Source organism: Gobius niger (genome assembly GCF_951799975.1).
Source record: "Gobius niger genome assembly, chromosome: 20".
Classification (NCBI taxonomy): domain Eukaryota; kingdom Metazoa; phylum Chordata; class Actinopteri; order Gobiiformes; family Gobiidae; genus Gobius; species Gobius niger.
In genome coordinates, this window is record NC_136871.1 from 18,832,022 (window position 1) to 18,849,856 (window position 17,835).

The following is a 17,835-nucleotide window of genomic DNA, read 5'->3' on the forward strand; positions in this document are numbered from 1 at the left end:
GATCTGGAGCCACGTCACTGTTAACACTGGCTGGTGCTGAGTCTGCTTTCACCTGCACACAATGAACTGTAAATGCTTTTGCCACAGAGGGATGCAAACACCTCATAAAGCCTGGCGCCTTGTGGAATATCTGTGTCACTACATCACAGAGCATAGAAATCTAATACATTCAGGACTTTTCCTTTTAGTTTTCCCTGACCTGCTCTTAAGAGAAAAAGAACAAATACTGGTCCTTGACCACAAACTAAATTGGAAACCAAACCTTGCCTTTATTAAAAATAAACGAAATGTATTGCAATTATGGGAAAATCTAAATACTTACTCGTTGAAAAAACGTTAACTTACATAAGTAACTGTATAGAGCAGTGTTGGGGTAACGTATCTCAAAAGTAACGAGTTACAAAAATATATTACTTTTTTCAGTAACTAGGGAATTATTTAAACAAAATACGGGAATATATTAGTCACCCCATTTGGTAACACTTCATTTTACACCTTGATACATACAACTAAATTTAGTTCAGTGTAATGTGCTTTGTAACAATGTGTAATAACTTGTGCCTATGCAGTACAAACACAATGGAAAATGTGTATTAATACTTTGGAGGTACATAATGTGACAAGACATTTGACCCTCGGGGTTAGGGCTTAAGGTTAGGGTTAGAATTTGGGTCTGATGTCTTATTACATTATGTACCACCAGAATACTAATACACATTATTCCATTGTGTATCTAACCTGTAGGTACACATTATTACACAGTACTACATAGCACATTACACTGTACTTAATATGGCATGTACAATGTCTCAAGTGTAAAGTACCAATACCAATGTGGCATAACAAATCAAGTTGGACACTGAGGAATAAGATCTGCAGTCTGTAGTTAATGTCGTCAAAACAAAACACAAGAGAATGGGGGAAGCGAAGGAAAAGGAAATCTGTGACTTACTTTTGCTCGGTGACATTATTACTATTTTCAGTTTACATTTTGCCAAAACTAACTCAAAAGTAACTTAATATGTGGTTTCCATAGAAATCAGGAGATTGTTTTTTCTCCTCTTACAACATGTAGCAGTGGCTCCGTTTGTTTAAACCCAAGAAGTCGCTCACGTCGGCACTAACGCTGTTGTCAGGAGGAAGATCGAGCCCAATGGGTTTGTTCAAACATGTCAGGCTCAAAAACACCATCAGCCCTCAGCACTTTCACCTGACGCTGATTCAACTTCACCCCAAACTCATGATCATGACGCTCTGATCTAATACTATGAAACTGTAATGCTGCTGAGAGAAAACATCTGGAACAAAGCACGTTTCGAGGTTTAAAAAACAAAAGCTGGGACATAAAATATGCAGCATTTTTATTTATTGCAGTATCAGAAGACAATGTTGGAAATGTTTCTGGTTCTTGTTCCCAGTTTCACCAAAACATCACTGAGACATTATACTTCAGATGCTCTGCTGTCCTCGGTGAATCCTCTTGTGTCTTTGGAGATTACTCTGGTCAGCAAAGGTTTTCTCACAGACTGGACAGACGTAAGGTTTCTCTCCTGTGTGTGTTCTTCTATGTGTATTCAGATGAGCTTGTTGTGTGAAGGTTTTCACACAGGTTGAACAAGTGAATGGTTTTTCCCCTGTGTGTTTTCTCATATGTTGCTTTAGGGTTGAGTTTTGTGCAAATTTTGTCTCACAGGTTGGACAAGTGAATGGTTTCTCTCCTGTGTGTGTTCTTCTATGTGTAATCAGATGAGCTTGTTGTGTGAATGTTTTCTCACAGGTTGGACAAGTGAATGGTTTCTCTCCTGTGTGTGTTCTCATATGGCGATTGAGATCACCTTTTTGTGTAAATGCTTTATCACAGGTTGGACAGCCGTAAGGTTTCTCTCCTGTGTGTGTTCTCATATGGCGATTGAGAGCACCTTTTAGTGTAAATGCTTTATCACAGGTTGGACAGATGTAAGGTTTCTCTCCTGTGTGAACTGTAATGTGCTTTTGTAAATTTGCTCTACTCCTAAATCTCCTGTTACAAACTGAGCACTGATGCTTCTTCCGCTCAGCTCCATCAGGTCCTGCCTTGTCTTCATTGTGGACAGTGGTCTCTGGTGCAGACTTGTTGTTGTGGGACAGTTTGGTGTTTGTGTCTCTGCTCTGGACTTGGCTGTTTTCTCCATCAGCCTCTGTCTCCATCAGCTGCTCCAATGGAGGCTCTTCACTCTTCACACAGACGGCACTGGACTCTGGACCAGGCCTGAAACATGATTTAGATGAAGTATTCATGAATCTATTGTCAACATTAGTCAGTGAAATGGGCCGTGTTTGAAAGTGTTGGACTTACAGTGGCAGCTCTTCCTCCTCAGTGACGCTGTGTTCCTCAGGCTCCTCTTTGATCTGTGGAGTCTGTGTAAAGTCCTGGTTCAGACCCAGGTTCATCAGGACTCTTCTGCTCAGAGCCCGGTCCAGACGCTGCTGTGTCCACTGGTTCTCCTCTTCGGAGCGAGAAAGCTCCTCCTCATACTCCGCTGTGGCTCTTTCAAACAGCACAGAAATCTCTTCAGCCGCCGCGGCCAGACGCTCGATCACCAAAGCTCTCAGCGTTTGGAGTTTCGACATTTTTACAAACCTGAACAGAGACAACAGAGAAAACAATTATGACCTAGAGATGATACAGATTTAGCTCAAAGAGTCAAACATTACGAGCAAACCCCGATTGTATCGTCCATACATTTACATTAACCTCTTAACTCCCACCTGAACGGATCCCATTTTCTCCAGTTTGGCTTGACCCTAATCAAAAAGCTTCTTGGGAAAAAAAGCACCAAAACAGCCACAAAAAATGAGAAGAAAACAAAAACTCAACAAAGATGTGACAAAAATGTGACAAAAACTCAACAAAAAATTACAAAAATTCAACAAAAATGTGACAAAAATTCAACAAAAAAAATACAAAAACTCAACAAAAGTGACCAACATGAAAAAAACAACAACAACACACAAAATAAGGTGACACAACACAGCAACAACGCGAGGAAAAAGATCAGTTTTGTGGGTCTTAGCTTTCAAATGAGGTGTTACACAGGCCTATATATTGTTCAAGCTTTTAATTAGCTACTTTTGGGCTGCTATGATTTCTGTGTTGTTTTGACCCCTTTTTATATTGTATGTAACTTCTGCTTTTAACTATGTTGTGAAGCGCTTTGTGGCCTTTGCCTGTGAGAGGTGCTATATAAATAAAGATTACTTACTTACTTACTATATAATAGCCAAAGAGGACAGAATGCATTTGGTTTAGGCGGGTGGTAAGAGGTTAAGACAGAAATAAAAAGCATTTAGCGAACAGTCGTACCAGAATACATTAGTGTGAGACTAGTTTGAACACTAACTTCATCTAACATCAGGATTAAGGGCAACAATAACTAATAAATGAACTAATAATAAACTAATCCTTCAAATTGTGTTTAACAAACATATTTAACATGAATTAAACATTGGACTCACCTCGATAAAGTGATAATAAAGTCACAGCTAAAGTCGTCCGTTTTCAAACAGAAAGAGGGCGTTGTCACGGTAACATGCTTTAAAATCAAACAAGTGCCAATAATATGTGGTTTCCATAGATATCAAGAGATTGGCGCTCCATTATTTTATTTATTTTATTGAAATGTTGCACATACGTTCCATAAAAACATGAGGTAATTTGTGCAAAATACATAAAACTTGCCAGGGGGAAGGGAAATTAACAAAATAATAATAATAATAATAATGAAATCTACATATATTGTGACCAGATTTTAGCAGCCTTTCTGTTAGTACATGGCTCAACGCTTTTTATACACATATCAAGTTCTTTTTGACAAAATACAGGGACTTTGTTTGCAAATTTACACTTATGAATATAATGTTTTGCCAAAATAATGGTTAGGTTGACAATAAACATCTTGTCAGGACTCATTAATTCACTTGTAAAGAACCCAAGAGTGACACGCTCGTAAAACATTTTAGAATTGTTGCATAGCTTTGACACAAAAAGACATGTGACGTCTTTCCAAAACTTCTGAATTACTGGTCCAAAATAAATAAAAAACAGTTTCTGGATGGGATTCACAAAACGTGTAACGAATGTCCACGTCTTTCTTGAATCTTCTTAACAAATGTTTTACTGGGTATTATGTTTTATTCTTCAGCTTACTCCTGGGCTTTTCTGTGTACCTTGCTTAATAACTGTATGTGACGCAAGTTCTGCCTGTTTATGTATTTATTTTTACACAAATAGCTCAAATGAATGAAAATGAAAAAAATGAAAAAAATGAAACATCACTTTTAGTCTAATTTGATTTGGCCCAGAGTGTCATGGAAGCACAAGGCATTATGTGTTTACTGTCTTTTTAAATGGGTAAAAAGGCAATACTGTAGTTTATTGTTGTTGTAAAATATGAGGAAGTTGTTGTGGTATCTTACAGTGGTTTGTCTTTCATAATTCTCACCAACTTCCTGTACAAAGATTTGACTCCCACTTAAAGGAAACCATTTATAGCCTGCTTCATTTAGAAGAAGAGTGTTTCATAATCTTGGAGTTGAGTCATGACGAAAGTTTTTTAAAACCAATATGCAGCATTTAAAAATGAATCATTTTATTTATTTGGTTTAATAATTAATGCGATATCATATGCAGTAATAACCAACAAACCCACTTGTTAAGTTCTTGTTACGGTAACCAGGCTGCATGACTGTTGTACAGCGGTTCACATCCTAATCACTCAGTTTCTAAGATAAGAAAATCATAAAGCAACACTTTGAACCTGACTGCTTACTCGTGTAATCATCTTCATCAGCCTGTATTCTGTTCAAATGTGCCCAGTGTGAGTTGTGCAGGGGTTTATGGTCGTTTTAAAGGCCTTCATAGAATTAAGATGATTATTTTCTTGGTTTGAATAGAGAAGGGACACTCACATGGGCAAAATATTTTACAATTGTAACATATTAATTATAGGCTTATAGGCTTAAAGGCTTATAGGCTTGGTGCTTAACTACTAGCTATTATTTAGGCTACTTTCATTTTTTCATAAGACCTAAAAGTGATTCTAAAACATTCCAGTGTTGGGTAAAATGTTTGGGTTGGCCTATTGTCACGATCTGTCAGTCAGTTCTCAGGAACTCCAGTTGCCTGCGGGCTTCTGGGTGCTGGTCTGAAAAGCTTCACTGTTTAAAGGCGCTCTGATCATTTCAATGCTAACATGGCCTGCACTAAATACTTGTATTTACTTTTAGCCTAACTTGCAATATTCACTCCTCTGTTTATGACAGAAGAAAAGTCCAGGCTTTTCATATAGCCTATGCTTCTAGTTATAAAACAGTGCTGCCTGAATAATGCAAGGCTAATGTGTGGAGAAGCTTGTAAAGCTCGCTGTTTGAGTATTGATATCATGGTCAATTGTAGAGGCTAGATAATCCTATTCTTTGTTAAATCTTTGTCCTCCAGTCCCTGTGACCGGACCGGTTCCTCACTGGGGGCTCGTTTTGGCGATGCTGTGGTTTCGCAGTTTGATTTTGTGCAGCAGCGTAAACAACTTCCTGACGTCTAGGTTTCAGCTACAAACCAGGAAGAAAGGTGTTGTTTTTCCCAGTAGTCCGCCCTCTTTCGCCTCTCCCCCTCTTTCAGGTGAAGATCTCCAAATATGGGCGGTGTATGACTTCATGAATGTGCTTCCCCTTCCCTCTGCCATGCGATAACTCTGCGCTACAGCTGCCGTGGCACTGACGCGCAAAACGCGCATTCACCAAGTTCCACAAAGGAGTCACAGGCTTCATACTCTCACCCCGTGTGTGCGGAAGAAGGCGAGGTAAGTGTCGAGACATGGACATGAAACAATGGAGAGCAGATCTCCTTCTTACCCTGTTAGCCAGTGGGGTAGTAGCTACATTTGCCGGTGCAGACCTAGGTCTTAGTAACTGAAGTAATTGTATGAGTTTGATCATACAGTTCACTCGGGCGGTGCTTGTACTTGTACTTGTACTTCACGTCCCGTGCTCGATCTCTGGCCGGAGGGGTTTGTGTAGAGTTTGCATGTTCTCCCTGTGTCTGCATAGCGTCTGTTTATACCACCAAAAACATGTACAATAAGCCAGAATGAAAGTGTGAAGTAGTGTGTGGTGGTCGGAGATTGGCAGTCTCGCTTCCGTCAGCAGCTCCAGGGCAGCTATGGCTACAATAGTGTCTTACCACCACTGAGTTTGGTGTGAATGAATTAAAAGACTGTGGCGCTTTGAGAAACTTGGTAACACAGGCACAATACACGTTTATTGCCTCTGAGTAGACCTAATATACTTTTATTATGCAACCCAGGTTAAACATTTTGTTCCTCTTTCCACTGTGAGTAAATCCCTAAGTGGACATCTTCAATTGACATTTTGAAAAGTGTTAACAATTAATAATAATGACTGTTTTATCTCATTTCAGTGCTTATTCTTTGAAAATATATTACGATTTTTGCATTTATTTAACAACAACAACAACCCTAAGGCATAAATTACACTTTTGCTCATTTTAAACATACCTTAAATTATTATGAATACACTTAATATGAACAGGATTAGGCCTACTTTTACACTAGTAACTTCACCAAGTTTTTTTTTGCTACTCTCACTTTTTCTCTCACTTTTTTGGCCACTTCAGTAGATTTGCTTACACAGTTTTTAAGGAGTTAGAGCGAGCTGCCTGTCTAGAGTTGAGTGTTGTCCCTTTATCTGCATTGCTCTGAATGTGGCCTGTATTTCATTGCAGCTCTATCACAATGGATACAATATCAGAGAGCCAGAAGTCCAATAATAACGGGCAGCTGATCTTGGTGCCCCACAAAGACACCATTCGTTTGCTGGAAGTATACGTGAAGCGCAGCCTGAGCCTAAACGATGGTTCCCCGCAGGGAAAAAAGGCGGGCAGGAAGGCTAAATGGGTGCCAATGCGCAACGCCCTAAAGCAGAGGAGACACTCCAGTGACCCCTCCATTCATCTGAGCGATGGATTAGCTGATGGTGACATAGGAACATTTGCCGGTGTTGAACCTGAAGCAAATCTGCCAGAGACACTCCCAGAAGAAAAGAAGAAACATAAGAAATCTAAGAAAGTAAAAAAGACTTCTGTGTGGAAGAACTTCTTGGGGCTTTTCTCTCGGAAGGACGCTGATGAGAAAGATGAAGAGCAGGGCATTCCAGCAGAGGCTCCTGAACCGTGCATCAATGATGGAGTCTTTGAGGCGGTGCCCACTGCAACAGCTGCCAGTGTACGGAGAAGGTCAACAAAGAGGCGAGATATGAAAAGACGTCTGTCCCGAAGGTGGTCACTGCGGAAATCACACGTACTTGAGGACGTCGATCTAGCCGACATATCAGTAGGAGGTACGATAATGTAATGAACATGAGAAGGTTTATTTTGTTTTTTCAAAATTCATTAAGTGTTAATATTTTATTTTGCAGCTGTGACGAGTGTTGAACCGACATACTCGTATTATGAGAAAGTAACGGAGGAATTGGAGAAAATTGTTCAAGAGGCCAAAGTAAAAGAGGAAGCAAAACCCCTCACAGATGGTAGGTTTGTGTTGTCACGCTGACAGACAAGATAAGATATGCACACTTTCCCTTTTGGTTTCAGATGAGGCCACCAACAACATAAAGAAACAGGGAGATGCTATTGATTGCTCGATTGATTATTTTCCACAAATAGTTAATAATATCATTTAGGATTGCTAAGATTCTTGGTGCATTCCATAACTAATGGATTTATCTTTTTTTTGCATTATAAATTTGAGTGGGATTGGACCCAGTAGCTCGTTTCTCTACTTCTTTACATTGTGTTTAGCTAATGTTTGTCTTTCACTTTTTGTTTCAGCTGAGATCACCGATAGAATCATTGCTTTGATAAAGCAACAGGGAGATGCTATTGATGATAAGGTGGGTATTTTCACACAGAAAACAATACATTTCCACAAAAAAGGGATGTGTTCGTCTTAAGGGGTCAGTACGATATACTGTTCTTAAACTTTTTCAGATCATACTCAACGCAATGTGTTTTAAGTTAGGTGGTTGCTGGTTTTGTCAAATTTAGACTTATATTAGATCCTTTTTCTCCTTGGTTTGCCCACTGCATGGTCTTATTGAAAAGAACATGATGAGAACAACGTTGCCTTCACTTTTGTTTTCCAGATTAAAGACAACCCCACATTGAACAACTTCTTCCAGGCAATGTCATATTCATCTTTCCAAAAATTAGCTGATGCCTACATTGAAAAGGAGGCTGCTCCCATTCAGAATCCACCCACAGTTCCTCCCACAGCTCCTGAGCTGGTCAAACTGGCCTTCACCCTCGACTTTACAGCCAGAATGGCTGGGCTCTCCAAAACAAGACAGAACATTGGCCACATTACTGGCCTCGGGAACCGCTATTTACAGGACAGATTTGAATATAACCAGGTAAAACAAATATAATTAATTTAACATGATTTAATTCATTATTGATTACATTTTATATATCATTTTTCAGGTGTGTACGGAAAACCCATGGTCTGACTGTGATGACTGAACATGTGCCTCTTCAACACCATGGGAAAGTTGAAACAACTTCTGTTGAAGTTACGAAGAACTTTGTTTAGAAACTCGCTGTAGTTAAATGACATTGACACTTTAAAAAAATAGCAATGTTAATCAATTAGTGCGGTTTATGAGGGTACTTCATTATTATGTGGTTAATTCAGAGACTTTCAAGGGCTAAAATGCTGTATACATTTTTAAAACTGATTTCTTTTCGTTTATAAGCTATTTCTGTGCAATATTTTTGTACGTGTTTACAGATGAGGAAACTGTGATGTGACTGTGTATGGGTGCTGGCATTCATATGCAATTAAAATGAATTTGTAATTATTCGATTCATTTGTATTATTCAAAGATATAACATTTCTCTTACCCCACTGACAGCCAGATGCGCTGTTTTAAAACCTTTTTTTTTTTTTTTTTTTTCACATCTGCAGGAGAATGTATTTGGTGGAGGAACTGAACATGTGCAAACAGTATAAAGTGCAAACAAGTAATTGCAAATAGAGGCGTCAAAAGTGCCAAAAGCAATAGAAATTAAAATGAAAGAGTTGCAAAAGTTGGCTTCCATGTGCAAAAACACGTTTAGAAAAAAGTAAAATTAGCAAAAGCTGTACAAAAAGCACCATCTTGGACCAACTACATGGTTTAGATCCTGTAGAAATGATAATGACATGACCTTTTTATATGTACCTGAACATGAATATAAATGTTCGAAGTTTAGGTCATGAATTGTAGTGAATCACCAGATCATCTTAAGATTTTTACATAGAAAGGTCCCAACACCTGCTGAAGACTTGGGGTTAAAAACATTCCCCACTCTGACTCACTGCTATGTGACTCAACCCTTGGCACTTGTAAACAAGCAATTATGCTGTCTATCTTGATTAACACTTCACAAAGGAAGCAATATGGTGGAAAATGTGTGAAGTAATTTCAGAAATTACCATTCAATAATATCAACTGCTGTGATTGAGTCAGTCTTCACATACAAGGTCCAACTTTGATTTTGAGGGAAAAGGATCAAACCAAGCCTTACATTGAAACTATTTGAACAGTTGTCTGTAATTTTCCTGTTCTTAGATCTGAGTTGAATGAAATTACTTATTAACCTCAAGTATATTTTCTCCACCTCAGCTTCACCCAAATCTACAAAACTTTTCTAAACAGATACTTTCCCTTGTATCGCTATGTTAGATCAGCACTTTGCCCTTTTTTTTTTAACGTTTGTCACATGTTCGTCATTTGTGGCTCATGTTTCTGTTGCCCTTTTATGGCTTTTTTGTTGCAATTTTGTCACACATGTCACTTTTTCTCCACTTTTTTGGCCGCTCTTTTGTTGCATTTTCATCCTCATTTTCGTCTCATTTTTGTTGCTATTTTGACGTTTCTTCCAAGAAGCTTTAATGTTCTAACTGGAGAAAATGTGCTCGGTTCAGGTGGGGGTCAAGAGGTAAACGGGCTACACTTTATAACTAACCAAGATCAACATTAATTCAGAAAAAGAAAAGTACATGAATTCTATTTGTGTAAACCTTTTACATTTTTATTGCTTTTCAAACAGAGGCAAAAAGATTTTAATCAAAAAGTCCAAATCCCATATCTTCATCAGACTCCTCAGATTCCTCTTTCTTCTCTTCCTTTTTCTCTTCCGCTAAAAGTCAAAATTAGACACTTTAGTACTTGGTGGCAAGATATTTGTGATAAACATTACATATTTGGTACACACCAGCAGCAGGTGCAGCCCCAGCTCCAGCAGCTCCGGCAGCAGCGGCGGCCGGAGCTGCCACAGCGCCACCTGCTGGTACAGAGGCTAACTTGGAGAGGCCTGAAAAAAATAATTGAAGATGACAATAAATTCAAAAGGTCAGTTTATTTGGTTGAGGTTTATGTTAAGGTCTTTTTTTTTTTTTTACCAGAGTTCATAACTTCATTGATGTCCTTGCCATTCAGCTCACTGATGACCTGTTGAAACATTTATTAAATACAGTCCACTTGTGAATAGGTTTATAGTCTTGACTTTATACCTTGTTCATGCGTTCGTCATCGGCCTCTATTCCCACGCTGCCCAAGATGGCCTTGATGTCCTTAGCAGAGGGGCTGGTGTTCCCTCCGAGAGCACACAGAAGGTAAGCGGCCACGTAACGCATTCTGAGATCAAAAGCAAAACCTGGGTTAATGATCGTCATCTTTTTTTAACAAACGCATTTGAATAGCCAGTTAACACAATGAAACCCCTGTGAAACCTTATTCCGCCCCGCCCACTTTTGCCACTTTTTGCGTTGTCTCGGCACTTCCGTTGTACAGACACTTCCGGTCGAGCGCGAAGCCCGTTCATTTAAACGGAGAACGAGGGAAAATATTCTCCGCTCAAATCTGATGTTTAGTCGATTGATTTGTGTAAAATGTTCAATGTTCATTTGCACCGATATGTCGACACTGCAGAGTTTCTCTGCGCGGCCGAAAAACAGCTTTGTTTTCGTGTAGCAACTGATTTTATTTGGACTTCTCCAGCCCCATGTTAACAGAAAAGGGGCGGGCACAATTCATGGCGGCGGCGGCGCCCACGCGAGCCTCCGGAATAAGGTGAAGTTGAGATAAGTGTTCATTACTGAAGCGTCATACACCCGAATTGTCACTAGAGGGCGCTATTGCAACTCCATTACAAATCTGAAAATGAGATGGTTTATTTTGATACAAAGCGTGTCAGTGAATGGTCCGTAATCAGTTCACATTTCAATTAATAAGTTTTGTTATGAGCAATATTACAATGATGATGGTTATTATATGTGTTCATTATTAATACGGCTCGGAAATGTGACGTCATATCGTTAAGGATTAGCGGCAACTGTAAACGAATGGAGATTTTAAAAGTTAAAATACTGGAGTTATTGTTCACATTAAAACACTTGGACACCACAGTGTGTTAGATGTATTTACCAGCAGTAACTCAGCAGCTAACGGAACTGTTCCACGGCTTTTTTCTTCACTTTTTATATTGTTTTTAGCTTATGTTAGTCAATGGAAATGTATGCCAACAGCTGCAAAGATGGCGGATCTCCATGGTAACTGTGGAAATTCCCGAACTCCATAGGTTCGGTTCTGGCGTTTCAATAAGCGAAATGTGAAATAGCCAACATTGTTTGACATACTGTGTAAATAGTTGTAAAGTACAGCCGTATGTATTAAGTGAAATTTGGGATTTTCGCGTTTTAGCCAGTGCACAGGAAACAAACTGCATGGCGTTTGGCAGCTAGCATGGCTAATATAGGCCTCCATCTTTAGCAAGACGTTTAGCTTCTCAGGGCAAAAACAGCAATACAAATATGATACCCATCAAACGACTATGTCATTTAAACCGTATTGCCTTTATCGTACATGGCTTGGGTTAGCTATTTCTTCTTTTTTACTTACTTTAAGTCTTTGCAGACACGAAACGTAGGTCACGCTGGAAATCCGGAAGAGGGAGAAGGAAGTTCCGGAACCTCATAAGATACCACACCGACGCCCTGATTGGTCAGTTTTGAGGTCAGTTTTTGTGGGTTTTTGTCAAACCCACAACCCGCCTCCTGTTGGTTGTTTATCATGTTGTTGTTGTTGTTGTTGTATGTTTTTTTTATTTATGTTTTTTATGTTTTAACACATTCTATGAAATGTACATGGAACTTACTTTAAACTTGAATCAAAGAAATATAATAGACAAAAGTTGAAAAGAAACTAAACAAATCATTAACACAAATACGATCTAAAGATAAAAAAAAATACAGAAACCATTCAGACTACATTTTGAACACATTAGGGAAAGTCAGGGAAAAACAAAATAAATAGTAAAAAAACGAAAAATAAATAAATAAACATATTACGTATCTCGCCCAGATATCCACTCTATCAAACTGGACCGCCGTTTGTCATGAAGTTCTTTTTCTTTTCCAGATTTTAATGTACCCTCAACTTTGATGTTCAATACACAGTACTGCAAAAAACTTAATATACTGTATTCAGGGAAGCCAAATCTTTGGCTTTAAAAATAAATAGCTTATTTAAAAGAAGGATTAGGTTAACAAATTACTTCCATTTTTATTCTCCAAGAAACCCTAACATCATCGAAGGCAGACCTAATTGACAACTTATGTTCATGTCTTTGAGTATTTGTTGTAGCCTACTGCTTCCCAAAATAAATGAGCAATAGATTCTGGTTCTTTTGAATAAATCCGATTCAACAAGACCCCATATTTGAAGCATTTTATTTGTAAAACAAAAACAAAAAAGATATATGATTTTAATTGGAAAAAATCTGGTATGCACATTTACTACAGTTTGATATATTTGTTTGAAAACCATCTTCCAATAAACCAGTTGTTGTTGTTGCCTCACCTTCCCAGGCAAGTTACCCTTAAGCGACATTGTGAGTGAGTAATTATTGTGATCCTTGGAATTAGGCTATAGCGGGGGGGAAATATAGGCCATATGGGTTTTTTGATTGATTGTTTGATCCCATAATAATGAATAATATAGTTTAGGATTGTCAAAACTGCTAAGATATTGGTATGTATGTATATACTGTACATAGGATACATATCTATCCTTGTGCATTCCATAATTACAAACTAATGTACATTTTAAAATACTGGCGTTCACATAAAATCATTTGGACACTACAAACTAGCAGCTAAAGGATCCACAGCTCTTTTATCCACTTCCTGTTAAGCTTATGTTAATCAATGAAAAATATTTGTTTGTACCTCCTAAAATGGCAGATTTCTATGGTAGCATTTAGTTCATAACATATTATCATGAACTTAACTCAAATCACACAACTAAAACATATGCAAGTCACTACTTTTAAAAAAAATGTGATTTATTTGATTGAACTCCGAAATGTCTTGGTTTACATTGGCTCTTTCAACATGTTTCTTAATAATGGATAAATAAAATAAGCAGCCCTATTGATTCAGAATAAACATTTACCATGAGGCATTATTATTAACATTACAATTCAGCTCTCTCCTCTTGTCTATCCTGCTTGAATAGCCATTGAAACAACGACTCCAGCAAGTCTGTGACCAACTCTGCAATCTTATTCACATTTGCCACATACCACATTTTGTAAAGGGCTTCACCAAACAGTACAGTTAGAAAAATGATTAAGATCCCCAGGAAAACTCGGTCAAGGTAATAGTTGGTTTTCTCCTTTAAAGTCCACTGCTCCCATGGAAGAGCGCGTCGGGCTTCTGTGTATTTACTAAACCGAAGCAATGCCTGTTCTTCATCCATGTCCTCTTCATTGGCTTCAAGCTCCTGGATTTCGGCTGCTCCATTAGCCTCAGCCATTTGTGTTGCTCTGGCTCAAAGGCTTTCTGCAGATTATAACTCAAAATCAGACACATAGCATTGATTGACCAAACAGAAGATCTGTGACAGTTTTTCTTACTTACTGATTTTTTGAGTTAGATAAAACCAATGTTGCCGGTATAGATTAGCATTTGTCTTCACAGTGTTCTTTTCCCTGGCTTCCACACTGTGTCTGTGGAGTGTCGTAACTGCTAGCCACTGCAGTAATGCAAAGGATTATTCTGAGCACATTCAAATCCCTCATAAGGATGCAGGTGGCAGATGGTAAAATGTGCCCTGTTGTCTTTGAGAACTCTTAAAGCATGTTCAAAGCAAACACATATTCAATTTATAAGTAATTACACGTAAACTAGGTAGTTGTTTCTCATGACAATACACGGAAACAATCCAAGCATGTTTTAGGCCAAGATTGAAGTTAGAGTGATGAAAAAAACGTTTTGTTAACAGCTATGTAGTGAAGTTGAATAAATCTCTCCTGCCATAATACATCGTGAGTTATTAACTATAGTGCTTCACAGCCTATCTGCCGAGTGCCGACCGCATGGCTTGTTGATTAACCATAGTTTTATGCATCCACAATTTGCCCAATTTAGTTCACCTCGGGTAGCCCTTTTATTCGCTACAATCAAAATGTTTTTCGGAAACGATACATTTGACCTAGTGTTGATCCTGCCAAGTAAATTTTCCTTTGCTTTGAAGAGGTGTTGCTGCTTTGTAAATTTGCTAAACTGCACAGAATGTATGTTTCTCTGATAACAATACCTTTTAGTTACCAATAGCGCTTACTCTAATGAATACATTACCTGTAGTTTGGATCGTTGAGTTGTGTGAACTTCATCAGATCTATTTTTTGAAGCAGTGGCTCATGACCCGGAGAAGGTTGAATGCTTTGATCTTAGCTGTGGACAATTACACACTGCATTGCCTCCATGAGCAAGACACTTCACTGGCTCTGGTTCCAGTGTCTGCACTGGTACATGAATGAGTCCAGTGGCGGCTGGTGATGTAAATTCTAGGTGGGGCTGTTGTTGCAATGCACAGGCTGTGTTGGGTACATGTTTGACTATCATATATATATAGGATATACTCTATCAGCCTGGCCCTACATCAGGAGATGGGTCCCTGGGCACAGCAATGACGTCAACCACTGCTCCTTACAGGTTTCCTCAGGCATCAAAGGATGGTCAAATGCAGAGGACAAATTGGACAAATGTATCTTGTGTTGCCAACAAAAAGTCCCATTACTAAAAAAATAAGAACAACATCTGTATAATCCACTGGTCTTTTGCTCGTTTGTCTCAGTGTTTAGGAGCCGCGTGCGAGTGAATTTGACCAATGAGGAGTCTCTGCGTGTATTCAGGTGCTTTGTGTGCTCCAGACAGATCTCAAACTATTCCCAGTGGCCTTTTTTTTTTTTTTTAAATTGGTCGGGACAGTGCCTGTTAATGATGCATGTAAAGAAGCCACCGAACTGTAGCCTTTTAGACCACATAAAAAAAAAGTGCGGATACAACGCGGCGGGAGTCTGGACCATGATCTGAACCAGCAAAAAGCAGCTGTGGTCAGCTCCGCGGGCAGGACGACGCCCCTCTCAGCCTGAGCTGAGCTTTCTTTCCGGAGGGAACAGGTGCGCGGAGAGACCGGAACCTTACCAGCCCGACCGGACCGAAGACAGCACTTCGATCATTCCCTTAACGATGCGTGTGATCCCATGTGACTGTGTCCACTGATTTATGCCATCGAGTAACTTCTGGTATTTATGACTCACTTGAACAATTTCTAGTCAGCACTGATAGTCAAGAACCCCAAGAGTAAAGCTTTTTTAGTATTTTCTTTATTTCTTTTGTTAGAGATACTGCATCCATGTATTTTAAATACATTATGCAAACAGCGTCAATGCAACAATATAGTCTTTGTTGTTAAGATCCTGCATCAGTCATATAAGTTTTTGCATTGGTTTTCTCTGTAATGGCTGCTGCGCTGGTAGCGCATGGTGTGGGCTGTGTGCGTTTGCATAACATGCATCGGCTTGTGATCTCAATTAACGTAACTCTGAAGCGCTTTATCCTGAAGGCATAAACCATGGGATTGACTGCTGAGTTTACATGGGACATAAAAATGCCAACATTCATGGCTACTGTTGGGATTTTGCAGTCTTTGCAAAAGAAGCTAATGCAGTTCATGATGTGTATTGGCATCCAACACACTATGAACAGAAAAACCACTAAAGCCAGAGACTTGGCAAGCCTCAGCTCTTTTTGATAATATCTTTCTGCATCACAGGTGGCCTCAGCACGACTGTTGAGCTGTCTTCTTATCACTCGAAAGATCTCCACATATAGAGAAGTCATTATGGTTAGTGGAACCACCACCAATCCAAAGAAGTTAAAGTACACCATGTAGTCCATCCTCATGACGGCCATAAACGTACAAGGGATGTCTGTGGAGTCACTCAGGTTCATCTGGACATCTCGGTTGTTCCAGCCCGTCATGGGCACCATTCCTGTCAGGAAAGACAGCACCCAACACAGGGCGACTGCTGCCCATGCTCTCCGCTGGGTCACTACGGAGCTGTACCTTATAAAAGAAAACAACCAGGACAGTGCATTTGAATAATAAAACCAATTTGAACCAATGCCAGAAGAACTATATTGTGTTTGTAAAAAGTATCTACACTTAAAATCTGTTCATCTGAAAACAGGATGTGGCTGCCAGAAGCCCATAACAAACTACACCACTCATTTAAGCAGACATAGACATTTTCATTTGCTTAAAAGCTTTTGATGCCCAGAACATTGATTTGCATTAAACCTGGCCGCAATATATATAGCACCATCAAGTTCTCGTGTCAGCTTCTTTTCCTGTGAACCTCTTAAGCCTGCATGTGTATAGTATTTAAGAAACAGTAATTATGCTTTTTTGTTTACTTGTGCGCAAGCAGGATGGCAGCTTGCTTTTAACATTGTCAAAATGATTAGTTGAAAAAATCTGAGTTGTGTTTTATATATAGAGAGAAGCATATGATTTTATAACATAACATAATCATTACTGTGTTTTTTAGGTTTATTAGGTTTATTTCTACAGCCAAAGTTCTGACTCATCTCATTTAGCCAATTGTGTCCTAGTACCTATTATAAACAAATGTCTGACTAAGCCATCATTAATGTTCTTGGAATGACGCATTTCACATACTTAGTGGGAATCTTGACCCGCAGGTATCGGTCGATGGCGATGGCCAGCAGAGATAGGATGGAGCTCTGGGTGATGATGAGGAGCAGGCAGGAGAGGAAGAGGCACGTGTAGAACTGAGTCTGTAGTCCCAAGCTTATGACGATGGCCAGGGGTATGACCAGGAGCCCCACAGCGATGTCAGCCACAGCCAGAGACACGATGAAGAAGAAGGTGGTGTTTCGGAGCGCCCTGTTCACGTAGACCACCAGCACCACCAGGACGTTCCCCAGCACCGAGGCCAGGGCGATGGCTGTCTCTATGGAGATGTAGACCACGTCCACGGGCTCCTGGGGCTGGATACCAGGGGAAGACGACATGCTCAGCTTTTCAGAAACTTAGTCACAGTTGCTTGGGGAAATGTGCAACTCTATACGTCAAAGCAATCTCTTCTTCAGGTTTCGTAGGTACACCCAACTCAAAGGACTTGTCGCTACATTATGAAGACTCCTGAGTTGTACTTCTCCAGCATCTTATTCAGAGTGGTCCCAGTGCACCCCTCTTCAGCATCCACTTGCTCTCTCTCTCCTTTTTTTCTGTCGAGCCATAAACATGGAGGGGAGGGACTTTGCATTCTGCTGCACCCTGCAGTACTTTGGCTCATCTGTGGTTTTGGAACGGAACTTGATGTAATAGCTGGCTCCCTGCATTTCATCTATTTATCAGCAAAGTCAA

The 17,835-nt window shown here is 39.5% G+C and overlaps 3 protein-coding genes across 4 annotated transcripts; 1 reads left to right on the forward strand and 2 right to left on the reverse strand.

The window, feature by feature from the left end:
- The first annotated feature begins 6,669 nt into the window (after nt 1-6,669).
- Nucleotides 6,670-8,668, forward strand: LOC306979897 (uncharacterized protein). Of its 2 annotated transcripts, none has more exons than XM_079579055.1 (5): nt 6,670-7,392; nt 7,471-7,581; nt 7,883-7,944; nt 8,197-8,463; nt 8,534-8,668. In XM_079579055.1, the coding sequence occupies exons 1-5, from the start codon at nt 6,756-6,758 to the stop codon at nt 8,570-8,572; spliced, it is 1,116 nt and encodes a 371-aa protein (XP_079435181.1). In that variant the 5' UTR covers nt 6,670-6,755; the 3' UTR covers nt 8,573-8,668. The 2 variants fall into 2 exon arrangements, with proteins under 2 accessions (XP_079435181.1, XP_079435182.1); XM_079579056.1 differs by having other exon boundaries at nt 8,233-8,463.
- A 1,431-nt stretch (nt 8,669-10,099) lies between these two features.
- rplp2 (ribosomal protein, large P2) lies at nt 10,100-12,095 on the reverse strand. Its single transcript, XM_079579067.1, has 5 exons — nt 11,995-12,095; nt 10,608-10,731; nt 10,497-10,545; nt 10,310-10,408; nt 10,100-10,234 (listed from the first exon to the last, which is right to left on the reverse strand). The coding sequence occupies exons 2-5, from the start codon at nt 10,728-10,730 to the stop codon at nt 10,158-10,160; spliced, it is 348 nt and encodes a 115-aa protein (XP_079435193.1). The 5' UTR covers nt 10,731; nt 11,995-12,095; the 3' UTR covers nt 10,100-10,157.
- A 3,683-nt stretch (nt 12,096-15,778) lies between these two features.
- Nucleotides 15,779-17,509, reverse strand: LOC306979898 (adenosine receptor A1-like). The gene is made up of 2 exons (XM_079579057.1): nt 17,125-17,509; nt 15,779-16,509 (listed from the first exon to the last, which is right to left on the reverse strand). Exons 1-2 carry the CDS (start codon nt 17,478-17,480, stop codon nt 15,852-15,854), a joined length of 1,014 nt encoding a protein of 337 aa, XP_079435183.1. The 5' UTR covers nt 17,481-17,509; the 3' UTR covers nt 15,779-15,851.
- Between the last annotated feature and the right edge of the window lie 326 nt (nt 17,510-17,835).

Bases quoted from the DNA above. Each gene is read 5' to 3' on its own strand.
- LOC306979897 (XM_079579055.1), top strand. From the start codon at position 6,756: ATGTGGCCTGTATTTCATTGCAGCTCTATCACAATGGATACAATATCA. The intron at 7,393-7,470 runs GTACGATAATGT...TTTATTTTGCAG, and splicing joins AGCCGACATATCAGTAGGAG to CTGTGACGAGTGTTGAACCG. The intron at 7,945-8,196 runs GTGGGTATTTTC...TTTGTTTTCCAG, and splicing joins GAGATGCTATTGATGATAAG to ATTAAAGACAACCCCACATT.
- rplp2 (XM_079579067.1), bottom strand. From the start codon at position 10,730: ATGCGTTACGTGGCCGCTTACCTTCTGTGTGCTCTCGGAGGGAACACC. The intron at 10,546-10,607 runs GTATAAAGTCAA...ATGTTTCAACAG, and splicing joins ATGACGAACGCATGAACAAG to GTCATCAGTGAGCTGAATGG. The intron at 10,409-10,496 runs GTAAAAAAAAAA...TATTTTTTTCAG, and splicing joins CAATGAAGTTATGAACTCTG to GCCTCTCCAAGTTAGCCTCT.
- LOC306979898 (XM_079579057.1), bottom strand. From the start codon at position 17,480: ATGTCGTCTTCCCCTGGTATCCAGCCCCAGGAGCCCGTGGACGTGGTC. The intron at 16,510-17,124 runs GTATGTGAAATG...TTCTTTTATAAG, and splicing joins CGGGTCAAGATTCCCACTAA to GTACAGCTCCGTAGTGACCC.